We start from the raw sequence: 20,534 nt of genomic DNA on the forward strand, positions 1-20,534 counted from the left end.
GCTATAGAACCCCCCCCCCCTCCCCTCTCAGATTCATATATATTCTCTTGAATCGTACATCAACACAAAGTTTATTGAGTTGAATACGTTGAACGGTCGAAAATGTCCTTCGATTTTTAACTGGTTTCATTGCACTTAAAATTACGAAAAACGGTATATGTAACATTTTGTTTTTATTCAACTGGTTTGATCAATTGATGCTATCAATTACTGGTACAAACTCAAACATCACAAGTTTAATGTGTGGGTTGAATCGCACAAAACATAAGAATAATTTAAACTCGTTATATGACCCATAGCGTTGGGTACTTCTCCTGCTTCTCATAATTTGCTGACGCCAAAAGGCGGAGGATGCTAACAGCACATCGCAATAACAAGCAAACTCGCTTAAGCACGAGCTTTAATTTTGTCCCAGAAGTTATGGGGCGTCGGAATAAGTGGAACCCCGAAACCGCATGCTCCGGAAAAATTCTCGACGTTCACCCGTCATCATTATCCGCCCTGGCATGTAACGTTGTACCGAGCTGGGCCAAAGTTGGTTGGTGCAAAAAACGTGATGTATTCGATACCTCGGTGCCGTATGGAAGCAGTCCGAACTGCACTCTGCTCGTTGGACGGGATTCTGTTTCCCCAAGCTACCAACAGGACAAAAAATTGCAAAAATTGTGGCAGTGGTACTCATTGCTATCACATGTCAGCCCTCGGCTTACTTCACCAGTAATTCAGAACCGATCGGAGGAAGGAAAAAGATATTTCAGCATGGCTTTTTTGGAACAGATAAAAATATGCTTCTTAGATTAGGAGAGTAGGAGGTAGGCTTACTGGGGCTGCCTCTAGGTGGGCCAGAAAACGAACGAATCGGAAGCTGTGGAAATGTCTACTCACATGGACATGTACAGGCAGAAAAGCGACGACGGAAGACTATCGAAATGTAGTTCGGAACGCCATGTTATAAGACAGGTCTGTTGAGAAATAGCTCCAAAACATTCAAGGCATGGAGGAAGGTTGGCCCAGCATATTGTCCGTTTATATGTCGTTTAATCGTCCTAAAGCACACTGCACTGCTGAGAATAGACGAAACCGGTTCTTTTGCTAAGTCAGGCCAGACTTCTTCTACTGATGAACTGTGTGCTGGTCGAACGGTTTCTGGTAACTGATTAAATTCTCTGTCACCCTACGGGGGATTTGAGCTTTAATCAGGTGGTGTATGTCGTGAGAATTTCTTCGATGACTGTTTTCATTTGAAAACCCTTAATCATATTCTAGCTGACAGAACTGTGTTGGATTTGTGTTTAGGAGTCTTGAAATGAGCTGAATTGACCATTGACCATTAAATGAATGAATTCAAAGTTCAATTTATTCGGTTATTCTGATTTTTATGATTGAATGAAAGTGCGTATGGACGACAGTTGGAAAGGGTTTGCTTCAGTTCACACACACATGCACAGTGTTAAAATAGGAAATATTTCATTTTTGAGGCATTGATCGGTACGCGTTAAAGGAAAATTTAAAAACAATTTTTTTATCCATGATTAGGATATTTATCTTTTTGCCTTTTTTATAGAAAGGTAATTGAATTTCTGGAAAACCAACTTTTGAACGGATCCTCGGAGACCCATAGTATTATATACCATTAAACATAACTCGATGAGGTCAGAAAATATCAGAGTGTGTGTGAATGTCTGTGCACTTTAAAAAATGGTATCGATTTCAACAAACTTAGCCTCATTTTAAAGCTATTTTTGGACCATTGATCTAGTTCAAAGATGAAATAGCTTTCACTTCTGGTTCCGGATATATAATGGTATAAGTGACTATGCTGAGTTGGCGGTTCAATGCATACGGTGCTGGTCTTACAAGCCAGTTGTCATATGTTCGAACCCCGACCTGGAAGGATTCATAGTGTCAGTAGGATCGTAATACAAGCCATGCAATAATTCTGTACACCAAGAATCGGCTGCGAAGTCTGTTGAAATAGAAAGGCCAAATTCCACAAAGGGAATGTAATGCCAAGACTTTGCTTTGACGTTAGCAACAAAACGCGTTGTTTGATTACCACTCAATTTTCTCAGAAATGGCGTAGCCGATTTTAAAACATCTAGACTCGTTTGCTAGCTACTATTGAATTTTGTTCGAAAGTTCGTAAATTAAATTGTTGTCACTTCCAGTTCTGAAGATGTAATAGTATAATTGACGTAACCGACTAAGGAGTGTATCGAAAATAAGCTATCCACATACATTTGTGTTGTTCGCATGTATTTGTGATGGGTTTTTATGCTCAGATCACAGCATGCTGTGCGTTTGGCTGTCAGCTTTCGTTTGTTTACTTGTTTGTGCGGTTGAAATTCTGCGTTTTCAAAATGTCGCGTATTGAAAAGAAAGTGAAAATTAAGGTTATGGACACATGGCTAAGTGAGAAGGGTATTACTATACGAAAATTTGCGAAGCGGTTTGAGAATCATCATGCCAGTGTTAAAACCATCATTAATAAGTTTGGGGAACACTTTCTTTGGTTGAGCTACCAGGAAGAGGCAAAAAATCCGGTTCTTCGAACCCCAAACTGGACCAGAAAGTGGTATCTCTAATCACGAAGAACAAATCAATGTCAATTGATTTGGTTAAAAAAAGCAGGAACGAGTGTCGGAATGATCCAGCGTATCAAGAGGCAAAATACCTGAAGACCTACAAGAAGCAGAAAATTCCGAAACAAAGTGTAGAACAGAAGAAACGAGCAGCAACAAGGGCCCGGATATTGTATTCGCGTCTTTTGCAGTGTCCGGATGCATGCGTTTTGATGGACGATGAGACTTATGTAAAAGAAGGACTCAAAAACCCTTCCAGGTCCACAATACTTTACTGTCGTCTTTGAGGAGGATGTGAGCGAAGAGGACAGGTCGATTCAAGTGGAGAAATTCGGTCGAAAGGTACTGGTATGGCAAGCAATATGTTCCTGTGGTTTGAAGTCAACCATTTTTTACACTACCGGAACTATAAATGCAGAAATCTATCGATCTGAGTGTCTCCAGAAGAGATTGCTGCCTTTATATAAGAAACAAAGTACACCTCCACTGTTTTGGCCTGATTTAGCGTCGGCTCACTATGCCAAAACCACTCTAAATTGACTTGCAGAAAAGGGTATAAATTTCGTTGAGAAAAATATCAGTCCACCAAATTGCCCTCAGCTTCGACCCATCGAACGTTACTGGGCAATCGTGAAGAGGGTTTTCAAGAAGACTGATAAGGCAGCTGGGAACATGCATGAGCTCAAAAAAAAAATTTTTTTAGTTTGAATAAAGTATCGTTTTTTATAATAATATGAAAGAAAAATTTGTGGATAGCTTATTTTCGATACACCCCTTAGCCGCACATTATTCTTCGGCTGAATTTTATGTTATATAAGACTTAACCGACATATCCCAGTATTTTTCAACGCAACAAAATTTCGCGGAGGTAAAAGAATACTATTATGTTATTTGATATGCTCATAATACTAATGCCCGAGGATAGAATCTTACAAATGTTTTAACAAGACTATTTAAAAGGTAAAAGAAAGGTAATGTCACATCACTAAGTGTGTTAAAAAGAAATTTTTTATCTGCAGGTGGGTTGATCGATTAGTTTCAATATTTTTGAAATACCAATTTCAATGCGTCAGATCTGACATCTGCATCGTAAAGTTGAGTATTTTGAATGGTATATAAGCTCAGAACACTTTGTTATACGAGACTACCTCTGCTATTCATAGTGAGTTACATAATTCTTTTCGGCGGAAATGGAATTATCATCTGTTACTTCCAATCATAACTCATGAAGTCCGAATGTAATGTTGTCCTGAATTTGGCTATTGGTAGAATAATTTATTCCTTGACATCTCGATACATTGATTCAGACGAATGGTTTGTTATCAGATGCTCAGTTTGGCTGAAAGAGCGGACAATTTAGCCAAGTGTAGTGCTCTTGAGGGTGAACTGCACAGTTCGAAAAAATCTAGTGGTTTTACATCTTATAACATGCACATAAATGGAGCGTCGTATTTCACTCAAATTTATATTCAAGAACATGTAAAATTATGTGATTTGAAAATCACACAGCTTGAAATAAAAAACAAAAGATCGATAGAAACAGCGCGGCTTGAACCGAGAAACATTAGCTCGCAAAGCACGGCAGTAATCGACTGTGCCATAGAAGCACATATCGACTCGATGGATTATTGATGCATATAAATCCACATAGCGACTAATGGTAGCTGGATTCAAATTACACTCGGAGCCTGTAAAGTTCTGTGGGAATGGAATATTTAGTCTTTTGACAAGTTAAATTGTTATGAATTGTGTCGGTTGTAGAATTACATCACCTGTAAAATTCATAATTTTTTTCTGTGTGTATAAACGACCTATTGATTTTAAGGAATTTTATAGCGCGCCTCGTCAGGGGACACTTGTCAGCAGGCAAGCTTTTTGGGATGAAGATGATCTGGATCGATGGATAAACTTAACTATTCTAAAAATATCGACAAAGGCATGGTTCAGGAGATTTCATCCGTGAATGTCCAGACTCATGCTCAATCATTACACTATGTACTCACATCTTCGTCGTGTTGGACTCTCCGAGACTAGTCATTGTGCTGAAGCGAAGGTTATCGCGATATCGATCATGTCGCTTGGACATGCGTCAAAACCCGAGAAAAATCATCTTACGTTCCAGTCCGCGATATTCTTGCTCGTCGTATTCGTCGATACATGATATTTCTTTTTCATAATGACAACTGGAATTGTCAAATCAAAGCCTGCCATTTTTCAGTTTGAAATCTCTCATTACAATTCCATGAGATCAATCAATAGTTCGCAAATAGATTTCTAATTGGAGAAATGTTGTAATACAAACAAACTAAGAATAGTTTGAGAGAACGTCTATAGAATATGAGCACAATAAAAATGTTTTCGTGTAACTAACAGCGGCTTATTGTTCAAGTGGACCATTGTTTGAAGAGCTAATATTTTCCTATTATTTTTATTCTGAGTAGGAATATTACGGGATACCAAAAATATGTTACTCTAAGTAGAATAGGTAACAGGGATATTAAAAAATGCATATATGAGTGTGATGGTGAATATTGAATATTTCAATGTACGAGGTCTGTTCAAAAAGTACCCGGAATTCTCATTTTTCTAAAAAAATATTTATTTATTCGTCTACATCTACATCGTCTACATCGTCTACATCCTTCAAAGTAATCCCCCCTAGATATAATACACTTATGCCAGCGTTTTTTCTAGTCTTCGAAACACCCCTGACAGTCACTTTTTGTAATGCTCTGTAGCACTCTCAGCGATTCTGCCTTTATCTCTTCAACGTGGACGATTGTGCTTTTGTTTCGACATCATAACCGTACACCCATGTTTCATCACCAGTTATGACCCTTTCAAGTAAATTTGGATCGTCGTTGACGTCGTTTAACAGCTCCTGAACGATGGTAATGCGTTTGTTTTTTGATCAAAATTCAGCAGTTTAATGAGAACTTCGTGTGTTCAAGTTTAAACGAATAATCATTTTTTATTTAAATCAATCACTTATTTATATCCTATCCTCTCCTAACTTGGCTAATTGATTTTTACAGTATGGATTGCTAAAAATCCGGGGGGAGGAGTTAGAACGCGCAGCGTAAATCTGATTTAATCAATGACATGTCTCGGTCATTGTATTGTATTTGAGTAGGAGAGAGTGAGTAATGTTTCTAGACAAGTGTGTGAGTGTGATACAGATAGGGGAGGTTGAGAGTAGTCAGGTTTAACTCTCGTGAGTGTCGGTTCGAGTCAGTGTGTTTTCCTGGGTTACTGTTATTCTAGGTCATGTCGTATGGCACTTGTTTGAGAGAGGTGTGGGACGTGGAGAAACGGGAAATGACATAACTGTTTTGTTTTGGGTGATATTTGACGCTGATGTTTCCTTATTTATTGTTGTCGTATGAACGCGGTGTTTTCGTTGAGTCGAAGTAAGTGCTGACATTTTAATTGCTTTATGTAGGTGAAGTTTATATTTCAAGTGAGTTTCTGGGTTTCATGACATGGTGTCGAGTGGAAATTTGTCGAGTACGTGTTTTATGGAAATTTGTCAAGTGCGTGTGGTCTGAAGTGTGGGAAAGATTTAATCTTGACAGAATGTAAACAATGAATACAGCTGAAAATTTCACCATACATTAGGGACATATGTACCGACACAATGAAAAAAAATTTTTTTTGACCACCGGACTCTCCAGACGCGCGCAATTAAAAAATTCCGGGAACTTTTTGAACAGACCTCGTATAAACTGCTCAAGAAGATTCATCCGTAAAACTACACGAAACACTTTGAACGCTGCTTGAAAAAACTACTAAAATGCTTGAAAACACTTGAAAGGTAAAAAATCCTGACATAATAATCCTGACAATAGACAATAGACATTAGACAATAGACAATAGACAATAGACAATAGACAATAGACAATAGACAATAGACAATAGACAATAGACAATAGACAATAGACAATAGACAATAGACAATAGACAATAGACAATAGACAATAGACAATAGACAATAGACAATAGACAATAGACAATAGACAATAGACAATAGACAACAGACAATAGACAATAGACAATAGACAATAAACAATAGACAATAGACAATAGACAATAGACAATAGACAATAGACAATAGACAATAGACAATAGACAAAAGACAATAGACAATAGACAATAGACAATAGACAATAGACAATAGACAATAGACAATAGACAATAGACAATAGACAATAGACAATAGACAATAGACAATAGACAATAGACAATAGACAATAGACAATAGACAATAGACAATAGACAATAGACAATAGACAATAGACAATAGACAATAGACAATAGACAATAGACAATAGACAATAGACAATAGACAATAGACAATAGACAATAGACAATAGACAATAGACAATAGACAATAGACAATAGACAATAGACAATAGACAATAGACAATAGACAATAGACAATAGACAATAGACAATAGACAATAAACAATAGACAATAGACAATAGACAATAGACAATAGACAATAGATAATAGACAATAGACAATAGACAATAGACAATAGACAATAGGAATCAGAACAAATTGGCTCAAATGGCACGTTCCCCTTGATATTTGGAGATTTGTGCCTTGCTATCAATTTGTTTTTAGCATCATTTTCCCGATATATAAGAGGGAAGGATTGAAAGGAAATGGTAAGGGTTGGACTAGGAGGATGGGAAAAATTGACGACACAAAAACACATAAAAGCAGAAGTAAATTCTGCACCCCTAAGGGATGCCGAACAATCCGCTGAGGATCACATTTAGTGGAAGCAGAAGTAAATTCTGAACCTCTACGAGGTCCCGAACAGTCTGCTGTTAATAAAACCTCCAGCCCCCGAGAGGATTTAGAGATCTTACAAAAGCGACACCATTCTGCACTCCCGGAAGAATGCAGAACGACTCGCAGTATGTACGAGCAGAAGTAAATTCGGTACCCCCCAAAAGGATGCCAAACAATCTGCTAAACCCTATTTAAGGTGAATACAGAAGGGATTCATTCACTCCAGGAAGAACGATGAACCCTTCTGACTATAGCTCCTTACCACATTGGGTGAGAAACGAGAGAATATCCTTCAATTTTAGCTCCGCATACACAGACTCAACCATGTATGGAGAACCAAAAACCCGGATACGTAGCTGCGTCAATGCGGGACAGTTACATATCAGATGATATGAAGTACCATAATCGCATTTACACAAATCACACGAAAAATATTCAGCACGTTGAATAGTAGTCATGTGATAATTGAGTTTGCAATGTCCAGTCAGAGCTCTGACCAGAATACTTCAATGATACTTGGAGAAATGCAGTAGACACTTTGACATTTTCAGATTTAAATCTGGTAGAAATGCTTTTGTCTGAGCGCAAGTTTGCAAGCTGCGCCAGTAGCTGGCATGTTTGGATGCAGCCCAAGAACGTATCTTGTGCTTTATACAACTAGTTGAAAGTGGTAAAGCTGGTTCAGGACCAACGAAATCATTCGTTGTACCAGCTCTAGCCAACTCATCAGCCCATTCATTTCCAGTAATACCAGAATGGCCGAGTACCCATAAGAAGTAAACAGCATTTGAAATGCTGAGGTCTTCAATTTGAGTTCGACATGCGATCACTAGATTCGACCGTTAATCATTCGAACTGAGTGCTTTTAAGGCTGCCTGACTGTCGGAACAAAAATAAATACGTTTACCACAGATCCTCTGCTGAAGTGCCGATTGTACTCCACACAGAATTGCGTAGATTTCTGCTTGTAACACAGTACAGTATCTACCAAGTGAATGAGACTGCTTCAGCCTCATTTCTCGACAGTAGACACCAGCACCAGCACGACCATTCAACAGAGAACCGTCCGTAAAACAAACTATGTGTTCATCAAGTTGTCGTTCCAGACAACCAGACAACCATTCCTAACGAAGAGGATAGCTCACATTGAATGTTTTAAAAGGAAAACTGCATGTGAGAGTTTGGTCACTAGGAGCGAGTAAATACTCATCCCACGTAACCATTTGAGACCACAAGCGAGTGTGGCTGGTAGCATAATCTAATGGGTTACTGTTCCAAAGTCCTGTAACCCTAAGACGGTATGCACAAGATAATGCTTCTTGTTTTAGGAACACATGTAGTGGTTTAATGCACAGTAGCGCCTCTAGAGCAGCAGTAGGAGTTGTCGTGAATGCTCCTGTCATCGCCATTAGGACCATCCTTTGGAGATGATTTAGCTTTGACTGAACTGTCGCGACTTCTCCTTTCTGCCACCATACAAGACAACCATATGCTAAAATTGTCCTAACAATAGTTGTGTAGATCCAATGAATATATCTGGGTTTGAGTCCCAATGATTTTCCAAAAGCTCGTCTGCATTGGCCGAAAGCCATGCAAGCTCTTTCAATCCTGAAGTCAATGTGAGCAGACCAATTCAGTTTTGAGTCAAGAATAACCCCGACGTATTTAACTTGATCGACCACAGTGACCTCTGAACCAAAGAACTGCAACGGACGAGCTCCTGTAATTATCCTACGATGAGTGAAAAGCACCATTGATGTTTTGCCCGGATTTACAGATAATCCAACCTGACAACACCATTGTTCAACAGATCGCAGGGCTTGCTGCATTAAATCAAAGAGAGTGTTAATGCTTATACCGGTCATCAATATATGATAATCGTCGGCAAAACCATAAGTCGGAAATCCAAGGTTATTAAGTTTCCTTAACAAACCATCAGCGACTAGGTTCCATAAAAGTGGGGATAGTACACCACCTTGAAGAAAAACCTAAGATATTCCGTTCACGACTGCAATGTTTAACCTCCTGCAGCCATTCAGCCATCGGCACGGAAATACACCTTGACTTAGGAGTTCCTATTTTTGTGGCCTTTTACGACATGGAACAGGAAACCAGTGGATCAATTCTTGGTAAAAAATAATTCCGCCGGATGCCACACGGCTTACCTGTTTGGTGGACTTATACCACTGCTCAGAGAGGGTAGTTAACATTGATGGTCAACTTCCATGGATGGCCGAGCAGCCGGGAGCAGACAATAGACTATAGACAATAGACAATAGACAATAGACAATAGACAATAGACAATAGACAATAGACAATAGACAATAGACAATAGACAATAGACAATAGACAATAGACAATAGACAATAGACAATAGACAATAGACAATAGACAATAGACAATAGACAATAGACAATAGACAATAGACAATAGACAATAGACAATAGACAATAGACAATAGACAATAGACAATAGACAATAGACAATAGACAATAGACAATAGACAATAGACAATAGACAATAGACAATAGACAATAGACAATAGACAATAGACAATAGACAATAGACAATAGACAATAGACAATAGACAATAGACAATAGACAATAGACAATAGACAATAGACAATAGACAATAGACAATAGACAATAGACAATAGACAATAGACAATAGACAATAGACAATAGACAATAGACAATAGACAATAGACAATAGACAATAGACAATAGACAATAGACAATAGACAATAGACAATAGACAATAGACAATAGACAATAGACAATAGACAATAGACAATAGACAATAGACAATAGACAATAGACAATAGACAATAGACAATAGACAATAGACAATAGACAATAGACAATAGACAATAGACAATAGACAATAGACAATAGTCAATAGACAATAGACAATAGACAATAGACAATAGACAATAGACAATAGACAATAGACAATAGACAATAGACAATAGACAATAGACAATAGACAATAGACAATAGACAATAGACAATAGACAATAGACAATAGACAATAGACAATAGACAATAGACAATAGACAATAGACAATAGACAATAGACAATAGACAATAGACAATAGACAATAGACAATAGACAATAGACAATAGACAATAGACAATAGACAATAGACAATAGACAATAGACAATAGACAATAGACAATAGACAATAGACAATAGACAATAGACAATAGACAATAGACAATAGACAATAGACAATAGACAATAGACAATAGACAATAGACAATAGACAATAGACAATAGACAATAGACAATAGACAATAGACAATAGACAATAGACAATAGACAATAGACAATAGACAATAGACAATAGACAATAGACAATAGACAATAGACAATAGACAATAGACAATAGACAATAGACAATAGACAATAGACAATAGACAATAGACAATAGACAATAGACAATAGACAATAGACAATAGACAATAGACAATAGACAATAGACAATAGACAATAGACAATAGACAATAGACAATAGACAATAGACAATAGACAATAGACAATAGACAATAGACAATAGACAATAGACAATAGACAATAGACAATAGACAATAGACAATAGACAATAGACAATAGACAATAGACAATAGACAATAGACAATAGACAATAGACAATAGACAATAGACAATAGACAATAGACAATAGACAATAGACAATAGACAATAGACAATAGACAATAGACAATAGACAATAGACAATAGACAATAGACAATAGACAATAGACAATAGACAATAGACAATAGACAATAGACAATAGACAATAGACAATAGACAATAGACAATAGACAATAGACAATAGACAATAGACAATAGACAATAGACAATAGACAATAGACAATAGACAATAGACAATAGACAATAGACAATAGACAATAGACAATAGACAATAGACAATAGACAATAGACAATAGACAATAGACAATAGACAATAGACAATAGACAATAGACAATAGACAATAGACAATAGACAATAGACAATAGACAATAGACAATAGACAATAGACAATAGACAATAGACAATAGACAATAGACAATAGACAATAGACAATAGACAATAGACAATAGACAATAGACAATAGACAATAGACAATAGACAATAGACAATAGACAATAGACAATAGACAATAGACAATAGACAATAGACAATAGACGATAGACAATAGACAATAGACAATAGACAATAGACAATAGACAATAGACAATAGACAATAGACAATAGACAATAGACAATAGACAATAGACAATAGACAATAGACAATAGACAATAGACAATAGACAATAGACAATAGACAATAGACAATAGACAATAGACAATAGCCAATAGCCAATAGACAATAGACAATAGGTAATGAATGAGATCGGCAAAGGAATATATATTTAAAAATGAGGTAAACGAATGTATGAAAACAAATTGGAATTGGAGTTGACGTGGTTCATTAAAGCAAAATATTCAAGTCTAGTGTAGGTATAGTGACATTCTCACAATCTGCACGAATCACATGTTTGATGTGTCAAGTTATAATGTTAAATACCAAGCGAACGTGACTAAATCTTGAGTCCTAGACAATTTTAGAAGCATATCGATAACGTTTTAGGCCACAAAAGAGGCATATTTCACCGTTACCGGTGATCTCAGACGTTATGTGTTAAAAAGTGTAAACTTGTCTGCATAGCACAAAAATCGCGTAAGCATAAATATAGCAAAGCATTCAAAGAGCGCATTATCAACGAACCATCGAAAACGATTATCGTTGAAGCGGCAACAGACAGATAAAGTCGTTACTGCTATCAGCCCGGAAGGATTCGCCGTGAGCTATTTCTAGCTTGGTTGAGAAATTGCATACCAACGACGCCATCAGTCAGCTACCAGCTGACGATAAAGGATCAATCAAAAGCCGTTACTTCATCTTTAAGTGAACTACTCGAACGGATGTTTACATTTACCCTTCGATGGTTATGTGAAACGAATAGGCATTGGATGGATGAATGAATGAAAGGTGGGTGGTAGTAAAGCACGGCGATCGATTGATTTTGACGTGGCAAGTGCACCACGGCTTTATACATGTTCGTGTCGTGCAGCCTGATTTCACCCCACCAAAAGTGTCGTGACGTTTCTGGCGGGTGGAGAAAATTGATTACTGTGCCCTGTTCGTGTCGAAACCCATTAACGGGTGTCGTTGTTGGGAATGGTTTCGGATTTTAATGAGATTGATTGCATGTTTTAAAGTCGTACTTACACGGAAAAATGATATATAAAACAGAGCCAGCCGACCGGATGCTCGAGAAACACGTAGAACCGCTCCTGTACCGTTTTGCCTCTACGGTGGTGGAAAACATATTTGGCTTTGAATGCTTGATCGATCGGCAGTGCGATGGGATAGTACGGATCTGGAACACCGACCTTCTGGGAGATTGGCGGAGCATCGTCACCGTCGTCACACGGATCGTCGCCAGGCAGCACATCGCACGGATCATCACCGGTGGTAACCCCGTCCAGAATGTCCGCATTAGATCGTGATCGGGAACGACTGCGGTTCTTACGACGGGCGGGTGTTGGAACACGTCTATGATGCGGTGCGAAACGTCCCGTTTTACCAGTTCGGAACCGTCGCAGGAACTTCAATGCTCGTGGTGAGGAAGACGGTTCTTCTGTCACTTTGGCAGCGTTCAGTTCGGTTGTTTCTATTGCCGACTCGATGTCATCGATCATTTCATCTTCTGAGCCGTGCAGAGCATGATACCCGGCACAAGGACTCGATGTCTGTGTAGTGGCCGTCCCTGTGTTTGCTCCTGTTCCAAGACCATTGCTACCGGCGCTCGGACTGGCCGATACTATTTGACCGCAGATGCTGCTACTACTGAGTAGATTAGTCGTCTCCTTAATCGGAGATTTGAGCACACTGAGCACCAGATCATCACAAGCCACACCAGCAAATTGACGATTATCGCTGCTGCGATCATCGCCAAATGATCGCGAATTGGACGCTTGCATATGAAGATTGCTGACCTGATGGATATTACCATACGAAAAATGACGTGGTTTGTTCAAGTACCGCTGCTGCTGCTGTTTCTGTTGACACTGAAGCTGTTGTTTTTCTTCTTGCTGCAGTCTGAGATTACGTGACTGCCGAAAGAGATTTTCCTGCTCGCCTCTGTTCATTGTAATCGTGGTCGTACTGAGCACAACCGACAACATTTGGCGCCTGGATGCAGCTCCTATAAGCCGGCAACAGGGTCGGCGTTCGCATGTACCCTTATTCCAAAACAGCCAAAAAAACTATGCACTTTATAACCTGAAACTAGTGCCACTACTACTGCTATTATCGATATAGTCTCGTTTGTTGCAACACTTTTTCTTCACCCGGTACACTTTCACCGGACTGAAGCACCATAGACACATCCCGGGTGTTGCATCGACACTACTGGAATTCTGCCAATTTCGTTCGGCCCGTGACGGCACTGTTAACATTATGTTCACCGTTTTTTCACCGTCCACGGATCCACGGTGCCGGCAGCTTTCTGTTTTACTTTCATTAACTTGAAGCACTCTTGTCCTGACTTAACTTCCGGTCCGCTAGCTTCGAGGGAGACGTATTCACAAACTCTTTTACACAGACATACCCGAACAGACTGGCAGCCGGGGAAAACCTGTTTTACGAGATAATTAAAGAAATGGTTAAGAAAATTAAATCTTGTGCTCGGTAGATTTCTATTTTAATTTTCTCTCTCTTGTTTTACTGCCACCCACGAGTCGTAGCTAATTCTAGGTCTTGGTTTTGGGTCGTTCGTCAGGATTTGATCGCTCTTGTTCGTAGCCAATGTTTTACGGATGGTTGTCTCAATCATTGCACTTGTGGTGGAATAATGTTAAACTGGGCGAATGTACGGCGGCTACTCAAATCAGATTGTATTTATTTCAAACTGGTAGTTTTATGGTTTTAATGACGCAACCTAACGAACCATATTGCTTGAGTTTCTCTAGATAAAATGCGAATGTACTCAAAGATAATGAATTGATTGTAGGTGTTTTTATAGTTTTTTTTTCTTTTATTCTTGTTTGCCTTTCTCTATAGAAAGTTATTAGAATTGCTGGAAAAACGACTTTCGAACGGAGCCCATAGCGTTATATACCCATAGTGTTATATACCATTCGACTCAGTTCGACGAGATCGGAAAATGTGTGTGTATATGTGTGTGTGTGCGTGTGTGGGTCGCTGAATTTCCTCAGAGATGGCTGAACCGATTTTATCATACTTAGGCTCGTTTGAAAGCTACTGTCGGGCCACTGATCAAATTCGAAGATCAAATAGCAGTGACTTCTAGTTCCAGAGATATAATGGAATAAGTGACGTTACCGACAAAATGTGTTTTTTTACCGCACATGTTTCTCGGACATGGCTTAAACGATTTTAACAAGTCTAGGCCCGTTTGAAATCTATTGTTAGGCAATTGATCAAGTTCGAAGATCAAATGGCTGTGACTTCCTGGTTCCGGAGATATAATGGTATAAGTGACGTAACCGACGGAATGTGTTGTTTTTTACCGCGCAAGTTCTTCGGAGATGGCTGAACCGATTATGACAAGCTTAGGCTCGTTTGAAAGCTTTTATTAGGTTATTGATCAAGTTCGAAGATTAAATGACTGCGACTTCTGGTTCCGGAGATATGATGGTATAAGTTACGTAATCGACAAAACACGTTGATTTTTACCGCCGGTGCCAACATTTTGGGATCACCTCTATTTTCGTAAAGCTCTAGTGCTCAAAAGTTTAATTACCTCGAAAAATGTCCTCATGCAAAATTTGAGCTAAATCGGACATGGCTACGGGGTGCTGCCCAGCGGTTAGAGTTTGAAAATTTTTGATCTTGAAAAAGCACCATAGGAGGAGTGCATGAAAATTCCGAAATCGTGAAATTTTTTTCGATGCCAACAATCTTAAAATTGCATGAAACGTCGACATTTAGTGTTATCTCAAAAAAAAATTTGTTTTTGAAAAAATCGACTTTCTGGGAAAAATTTTGATATTTTTGCTAAGTCCCAGAAAGTCGATTTAAAAGAAATTTTTTTTTCGAGATGACACTAATTCTCGACGTTTCATGCAATTCTAAGACTTTTGGCATCAATTTTTTTTTCGATTTCGGAAATTTCATGTATTCCCCCCTATGGTGATTTTTCAATATCTATGAAAATTCCACTAAGTGGACTAAGGGTTTTTTTTTAGATTAACATCACTCTTCTCATGCTTGGTTGAAAAAATGATGCCTACTATGTGATATAAACAGTGAAGAATGCTTTTTTGAACTACTCAATTCAATCTGAATCAATTGGTGTCAAAAATGAGCCCAAATTAGTGTCAGAAATTATTTATTAAAAAGATAAAATATGTTTTTATGAGACTGTTTTGAAGAATGAGAAAGGCATTATCACACCATCAGGTGGATTAAGAAGGGTTTTTAATATTAATCAATTTAAGAATTAAGAAGCGTTTTTAATATTAAGTATAATAGTTTTTTTTCTTTTTGTGATATTTAGCTAACCAGAGAATCAGGAATTGAAAATTGTAGAGTGATAGTATTCAAGGGAGAACAAGAATGTGAATATAGGTATAGAACGGAAAGATGAGACGTGACCGAAGGTCATTTTAAGCAAGCAGAAATCTTTTAGTAACTTAACTTTTACCTTCTAGCAGAGGAGTCGGGAGTCTCTGGTATGTCGGAAAGTAGTGATGAAGGTCTTTTACCAATTACTATCCGAATCTTTTGCTACAACTGAATAAAACAAGTAGCGTTATCTACCTTAAGTTCTATTATATTCTATAATATCTTTCAAGTCAGTTGTAGTTTCATAAAAAATAGATTTTGTTTAAATATTATTCAGTTCTTTTATACAATTATACATAGTTGGAATCAGCTAGGTGAGGCATTGTCATTATGCCAAAGATTTTGATCTGTAACAAAAAGTGAACGATTTTGCTATAGGCAAGAAAATCTATCATAAGAGCCTTTGGGTTATAAAGTGACTGACTCAATTGACCGTCTTAAACAACATGCACAAATAGTTAGTGCCTGCTCTACTAGTGAACAAAACGTGTCGTAAGCCCACCACAATCAATCACTAAATATATTCCGTATATGTATGAGTCGGTTTTGCACGATATGTTTTGTGCGATGATTCGTTCAATTAATGCACTGAATTTCACCTTTATACTCTTTCATACCAAACATATTAGAAAACTTCAATTTTGAGACTATTTGAATGACAAATATTTATGTCATACTACTAAAAATTTTAACATAAATTTCTGAACATATTTTCGATGGTATGGTGAAAATTATGTAGTAGCCTTAAATACAAAAAGAGATATTCATAATTAAGTTCTACCCATTCTTGAACAGAGTAAATTTTCAAAAGGCCTAGAAAAAGCTAGCATAACGATTCAACATAAACTATTATGCACTGACAAGTTGAAGACGAAACGTAGAAAAAACTAAAATGCATTTGATGGTATGTTCGCCCAACCTAGGAACGAAGAATTGAACCATTGTGAGGACATTCGTGTTCGCTGCTTATAACCTTTCCAATATTTGCAATATTCTCTCGCTTCTAAAGAGTTGGCTATTTGGCGGAAGCGCTAGTCGAGACCGGCCGTTTCTTTGCAGGCCATAAGGAACAGTTGAAAATGCTGGTGTAAAAATCTAAAACCGGATGAAAGTAAAAGTTTTTCCGGAAACCGCCACTCCTTATGAACGGAGGAACAATATAAATAATGTCATGCCCAAAATGAAGAATCAGCTGGTCATTTGTTTGTGGTATGTTTTCGTGGTAGCCTGTCACGTTTCAAATGATGATTGAGCAAAAATATGTGTCCGAATATTTTTTTTTGTTGCTGTTTTCAGATGTATTTTTCCAATCTTTTATAAATTGATTACAAATGGTTTAGTGAAGATTGGCTGACGCGATTACTACATATTAAACACATACTCTTAGGTGTACCGGTTTTTTTCTAACGGATCCAAACTCAAAATAAATAGCAAATAAAACAGTACAAAAAGTAATCAGATTTACTGTTCAGTCAACTTTTAACAGATTTTTGATTTCATCACACCTTACTGCTTGAAAACCGTGGCAACTATGGCAAATAGGATAAATCCGGGTGAGATGACGTGTCGATAAAGATGCCGCAAAAATCCAGGGTGAGACACCACACCTACTTACTATAGGCACTTCAATTTGATACTGTTACTAAAGTGCAAAACCTGTTTTAATTCAGCTAGTGGTGTAATGATGCCTTTCTCAATTTAATTTTCTGCTGTATATTACAGCAGAAAATTCCCGAGATACTAAAATTTAAACAGTTCAGAAAATAGTTCGGGAGATTTCTTTTGTCTACTACTACTACATTTGAATTTGAGCTAGTGAAAATCTATGAAATCATATGTGAGAGTGTGAAGTGAGCTCCATTTTATCACATTTGAATACAATTGTCGGTACTTCCGGAACCGAAAACTGGATATCGGTATGATGATACTCGGTTCATTCAATCATACACTAATATGACCTACAATTTTTTTACGGTTAACTTCGACGATTTGAATTTTAGAAAAAATGTGCCTGCTAGTCGGTCTTGGATGAAATTCAGCAATTCTTTTATGGGACTATCAATAGTTTATTTGGTTGCAGACTCTCATAGTCTGCAAAGTAGAGATATTCATTAGTTAATATAAAGATGTAGCTTATGAAAACAATATCCTTGAATTATTAGTTTTACGTTTCGTCTTTGACTCATCAGTGCAGAGCAGTTCAAATTGAACTGCTTAGTGCTAAACTCGGCAGTTCAATTTGAACCGCTAAGCAGACGTAAAGTTTCTGCTACTTACAGAACACTTTTTGTTTTGCAACGGAGTGCAATGTCTTTTCTGACGTGCCGAACGAAAACGTGTTTTCGACTATTTCTGGCCGAGCACAAAATTTGGCTAACCCCTAAATGACCATACCTGCATCGGCCAGAAATAGTCGAAAACACGTTTTCGTTCGGCACGTCAGAAAAGACATTGCACTCCGTTGCAAAACAAAAAGTGTTCTGTAAGTAGCAGAAACTTTACGTCTGCTTAGCGGTTCAAATTGAACTGCCGAGTTTAGCACTAAGCAGTTCAATTTGAACTGCTCTGCACTGATGAGTCAAAGACGAAACGTAAAACTAATAAAAACGGTTATGTGCCCTAGCACAAAATTTGGCTAACCCCTAAATGACCATACCTGCATCGGCCAGAAATAGTCGAAAACACGTTTTCGTTCGGCACGTCAGAAAAGACATTGCACTCCGTTGCAAAACAAAAAGTGTTCTGTAAGTAGCAGAAACTTTACGTCTGCTTAGCGGTTCAAATTGAACTGCCGAGTTTAGCACTAAGCAGTTCAATTTGAACTGCTCTGTACTGATGAGTCAAAGACGAAACGTAAAATTAATAAAAACGGTTATGTGCCCTAGCACAAAATTTGGCTAACCCCTAAATGACCATACCTGCATCGGCCAGAAATAGTCGAAAACACGTTTTCGTTCGGCACGTCAGAAAAGACATTGCACTCCGTTGCAAAACAAAAAGTGTTCTGTAAGTAGCAGAAACTTTACGTCTGCTTAGCGGTTCAAATTGAACTGCCGAGTTTAGCACTAAGCAGTTCAATTTGAACTGCTCTGTACTGATGAGTCAAAGACGAAACGTAAAACTAATAAAAACGGTTATGTGCCCTAGCACAAAATTTGGCTAACCCCTAAATGACCATACCTGCATCGGCCAGAAATAGTCGAAAACACGTTTTCGTTCGGCACGTCAGAAAAGACATTGCACTCCGTTGCAAAACAAAAAGTGTTCTGTAAGTAGCAGAAACTTTACGTCTGCTTAGCGGTTCAAATTGAACTGCCGAGTTTAGCACTAAGCAGTTCAATTTGAACTGCTCTGTACTGATGAGTCAAAGACGAAACGTAAAACTAATAAAAACGGTTATGTGCCCTAGCACAAAATTTGGCTAACCCCTAAATGACCATACCTGCATCGGCCAGAAATAGTCGAAAACACGTTTTCGTTCGGCACGTCAGAAAAGACATTGCACTCCGTTGCAAAACAAAAAGTGTTCTGTAAGTAGCAGAAACTTTACGTCTGCTTAGCGGTTCAAATTGAACTGCTGAGTTTAGCACTAAGCAGTTCAATTTGAACTGCTCTGTACTGATGAGTCAAAGACGAAACGTAAAACTAATAAAAACGGTTATGTGCCCTAGCACAAAATTTGGCTAACCCCTAAATGACCATACCTGCATCGGCCAGAAATAGTCGAAAACACGTTTTCGTTCGGCACGTCAGAAAAGACATTGCACTCCGTTGCAAAACAAAAAGTGTTCTGTAAGTAGCAGAAACTTTACGTCTGCTTAGCGGTTCAAATTGAACTGCCGAGTTTAGCACTAAGCAGTTCAATTTGAACTGCTCTGTACTGATGAGTCAAAGACGAAACGTAAAACTAATAAAAACGGTTATGTGCCCTAGCACAAAATTTGGCTAACCCCTAAATGACCATACCTGCATCGGCCAGAAATAGTCGAAAACACGTTTTCGTTCGGCACGTCAGAAAAGACATTGCACTCCGTTGCAAAACAAAAAGTGTTCTGTAAGTAGCAGAAACTTTACGTCTGCTTAGCGGTTCAAATTGAACTGCCGAGTTTAGCACTAAGCAGTTCAATTTGAACTGCTCTGCACTGATGAGTCAAAGACGAAACGTAAAACTAATAAAAACGGTTATGTGCCCTAGCACAAAATTTGGCTAACCCCTAAATGACCATACCTGCATCGGCCAGAAATAGTCGAAAACACGTTTTCGTTCGGCACGTCAGAAAAGACATTGCACTCCGTTGCAAAACAAAAAGTGTTCTGTAAGTAGCAGAAACTTTACGTCTGCTTAGCGGTTCAAATTGAACTGCCGAGTTTAGCACTAAGCAGTTCAATTTGAACTGCTCTGTACTGATGAGTCAAAGACGAAACGTAAAACTAATAAAAACGGTTATGTGCCCTAGCACAAAATTTGGCTAACCCCTAAATGACCATACCTGCATCGGCCAGAAATAGT

At 38.1% G+C, this 20,534-nt stretch overlaps 1 protein-coding gene across 3 annotated transcripts in view; it reads right to left on the bottom strand.

Moving 5' to 3' along the window:
* The window catches only part of LOC131436889 (potassium voltage-gated channel subfamily KQT member 1-like), a 444,267-nt gene that overhangs the window by 99,160 nt on the left and 324,573 nt on the right, over positions 1–20,534 (bottom strand). For 2 of the 3 annotated variants that reach the window (XM_058605860.1, XM_058605861.1), the window contains exon 2: positions 12,662–14,072. The exons of the other annotated variant lie outside the window; for it this stretch is intronic. In XM_058605860.1, coding sequence (XP_058461843.1) covers positions 12,662–13,620 — 959 coding nt within the window. In that variant the 5' untranslated portion in view covers positions 13,621–14,072. The remainder of the gene's footprint in view (positions 1–12,661; positions 14,073–20,534) is intronic. 3 annotated transcript variants of the gene reach the window in all.

This window comes from Malaya genurostris, chromosome 3 (genome assembly GCF_030247185.1).
Source record: "Malaya genurostris strain Urasoe2022 chromosome 3, Malgen_1.1, whole genome shotgun sequence".
Taxonomy (NCBI): Eukaryota; Metazoa; Arthropoda; class Insecta; order Diptera; family Culicidae; genus Malaya; species Malaya genurostris.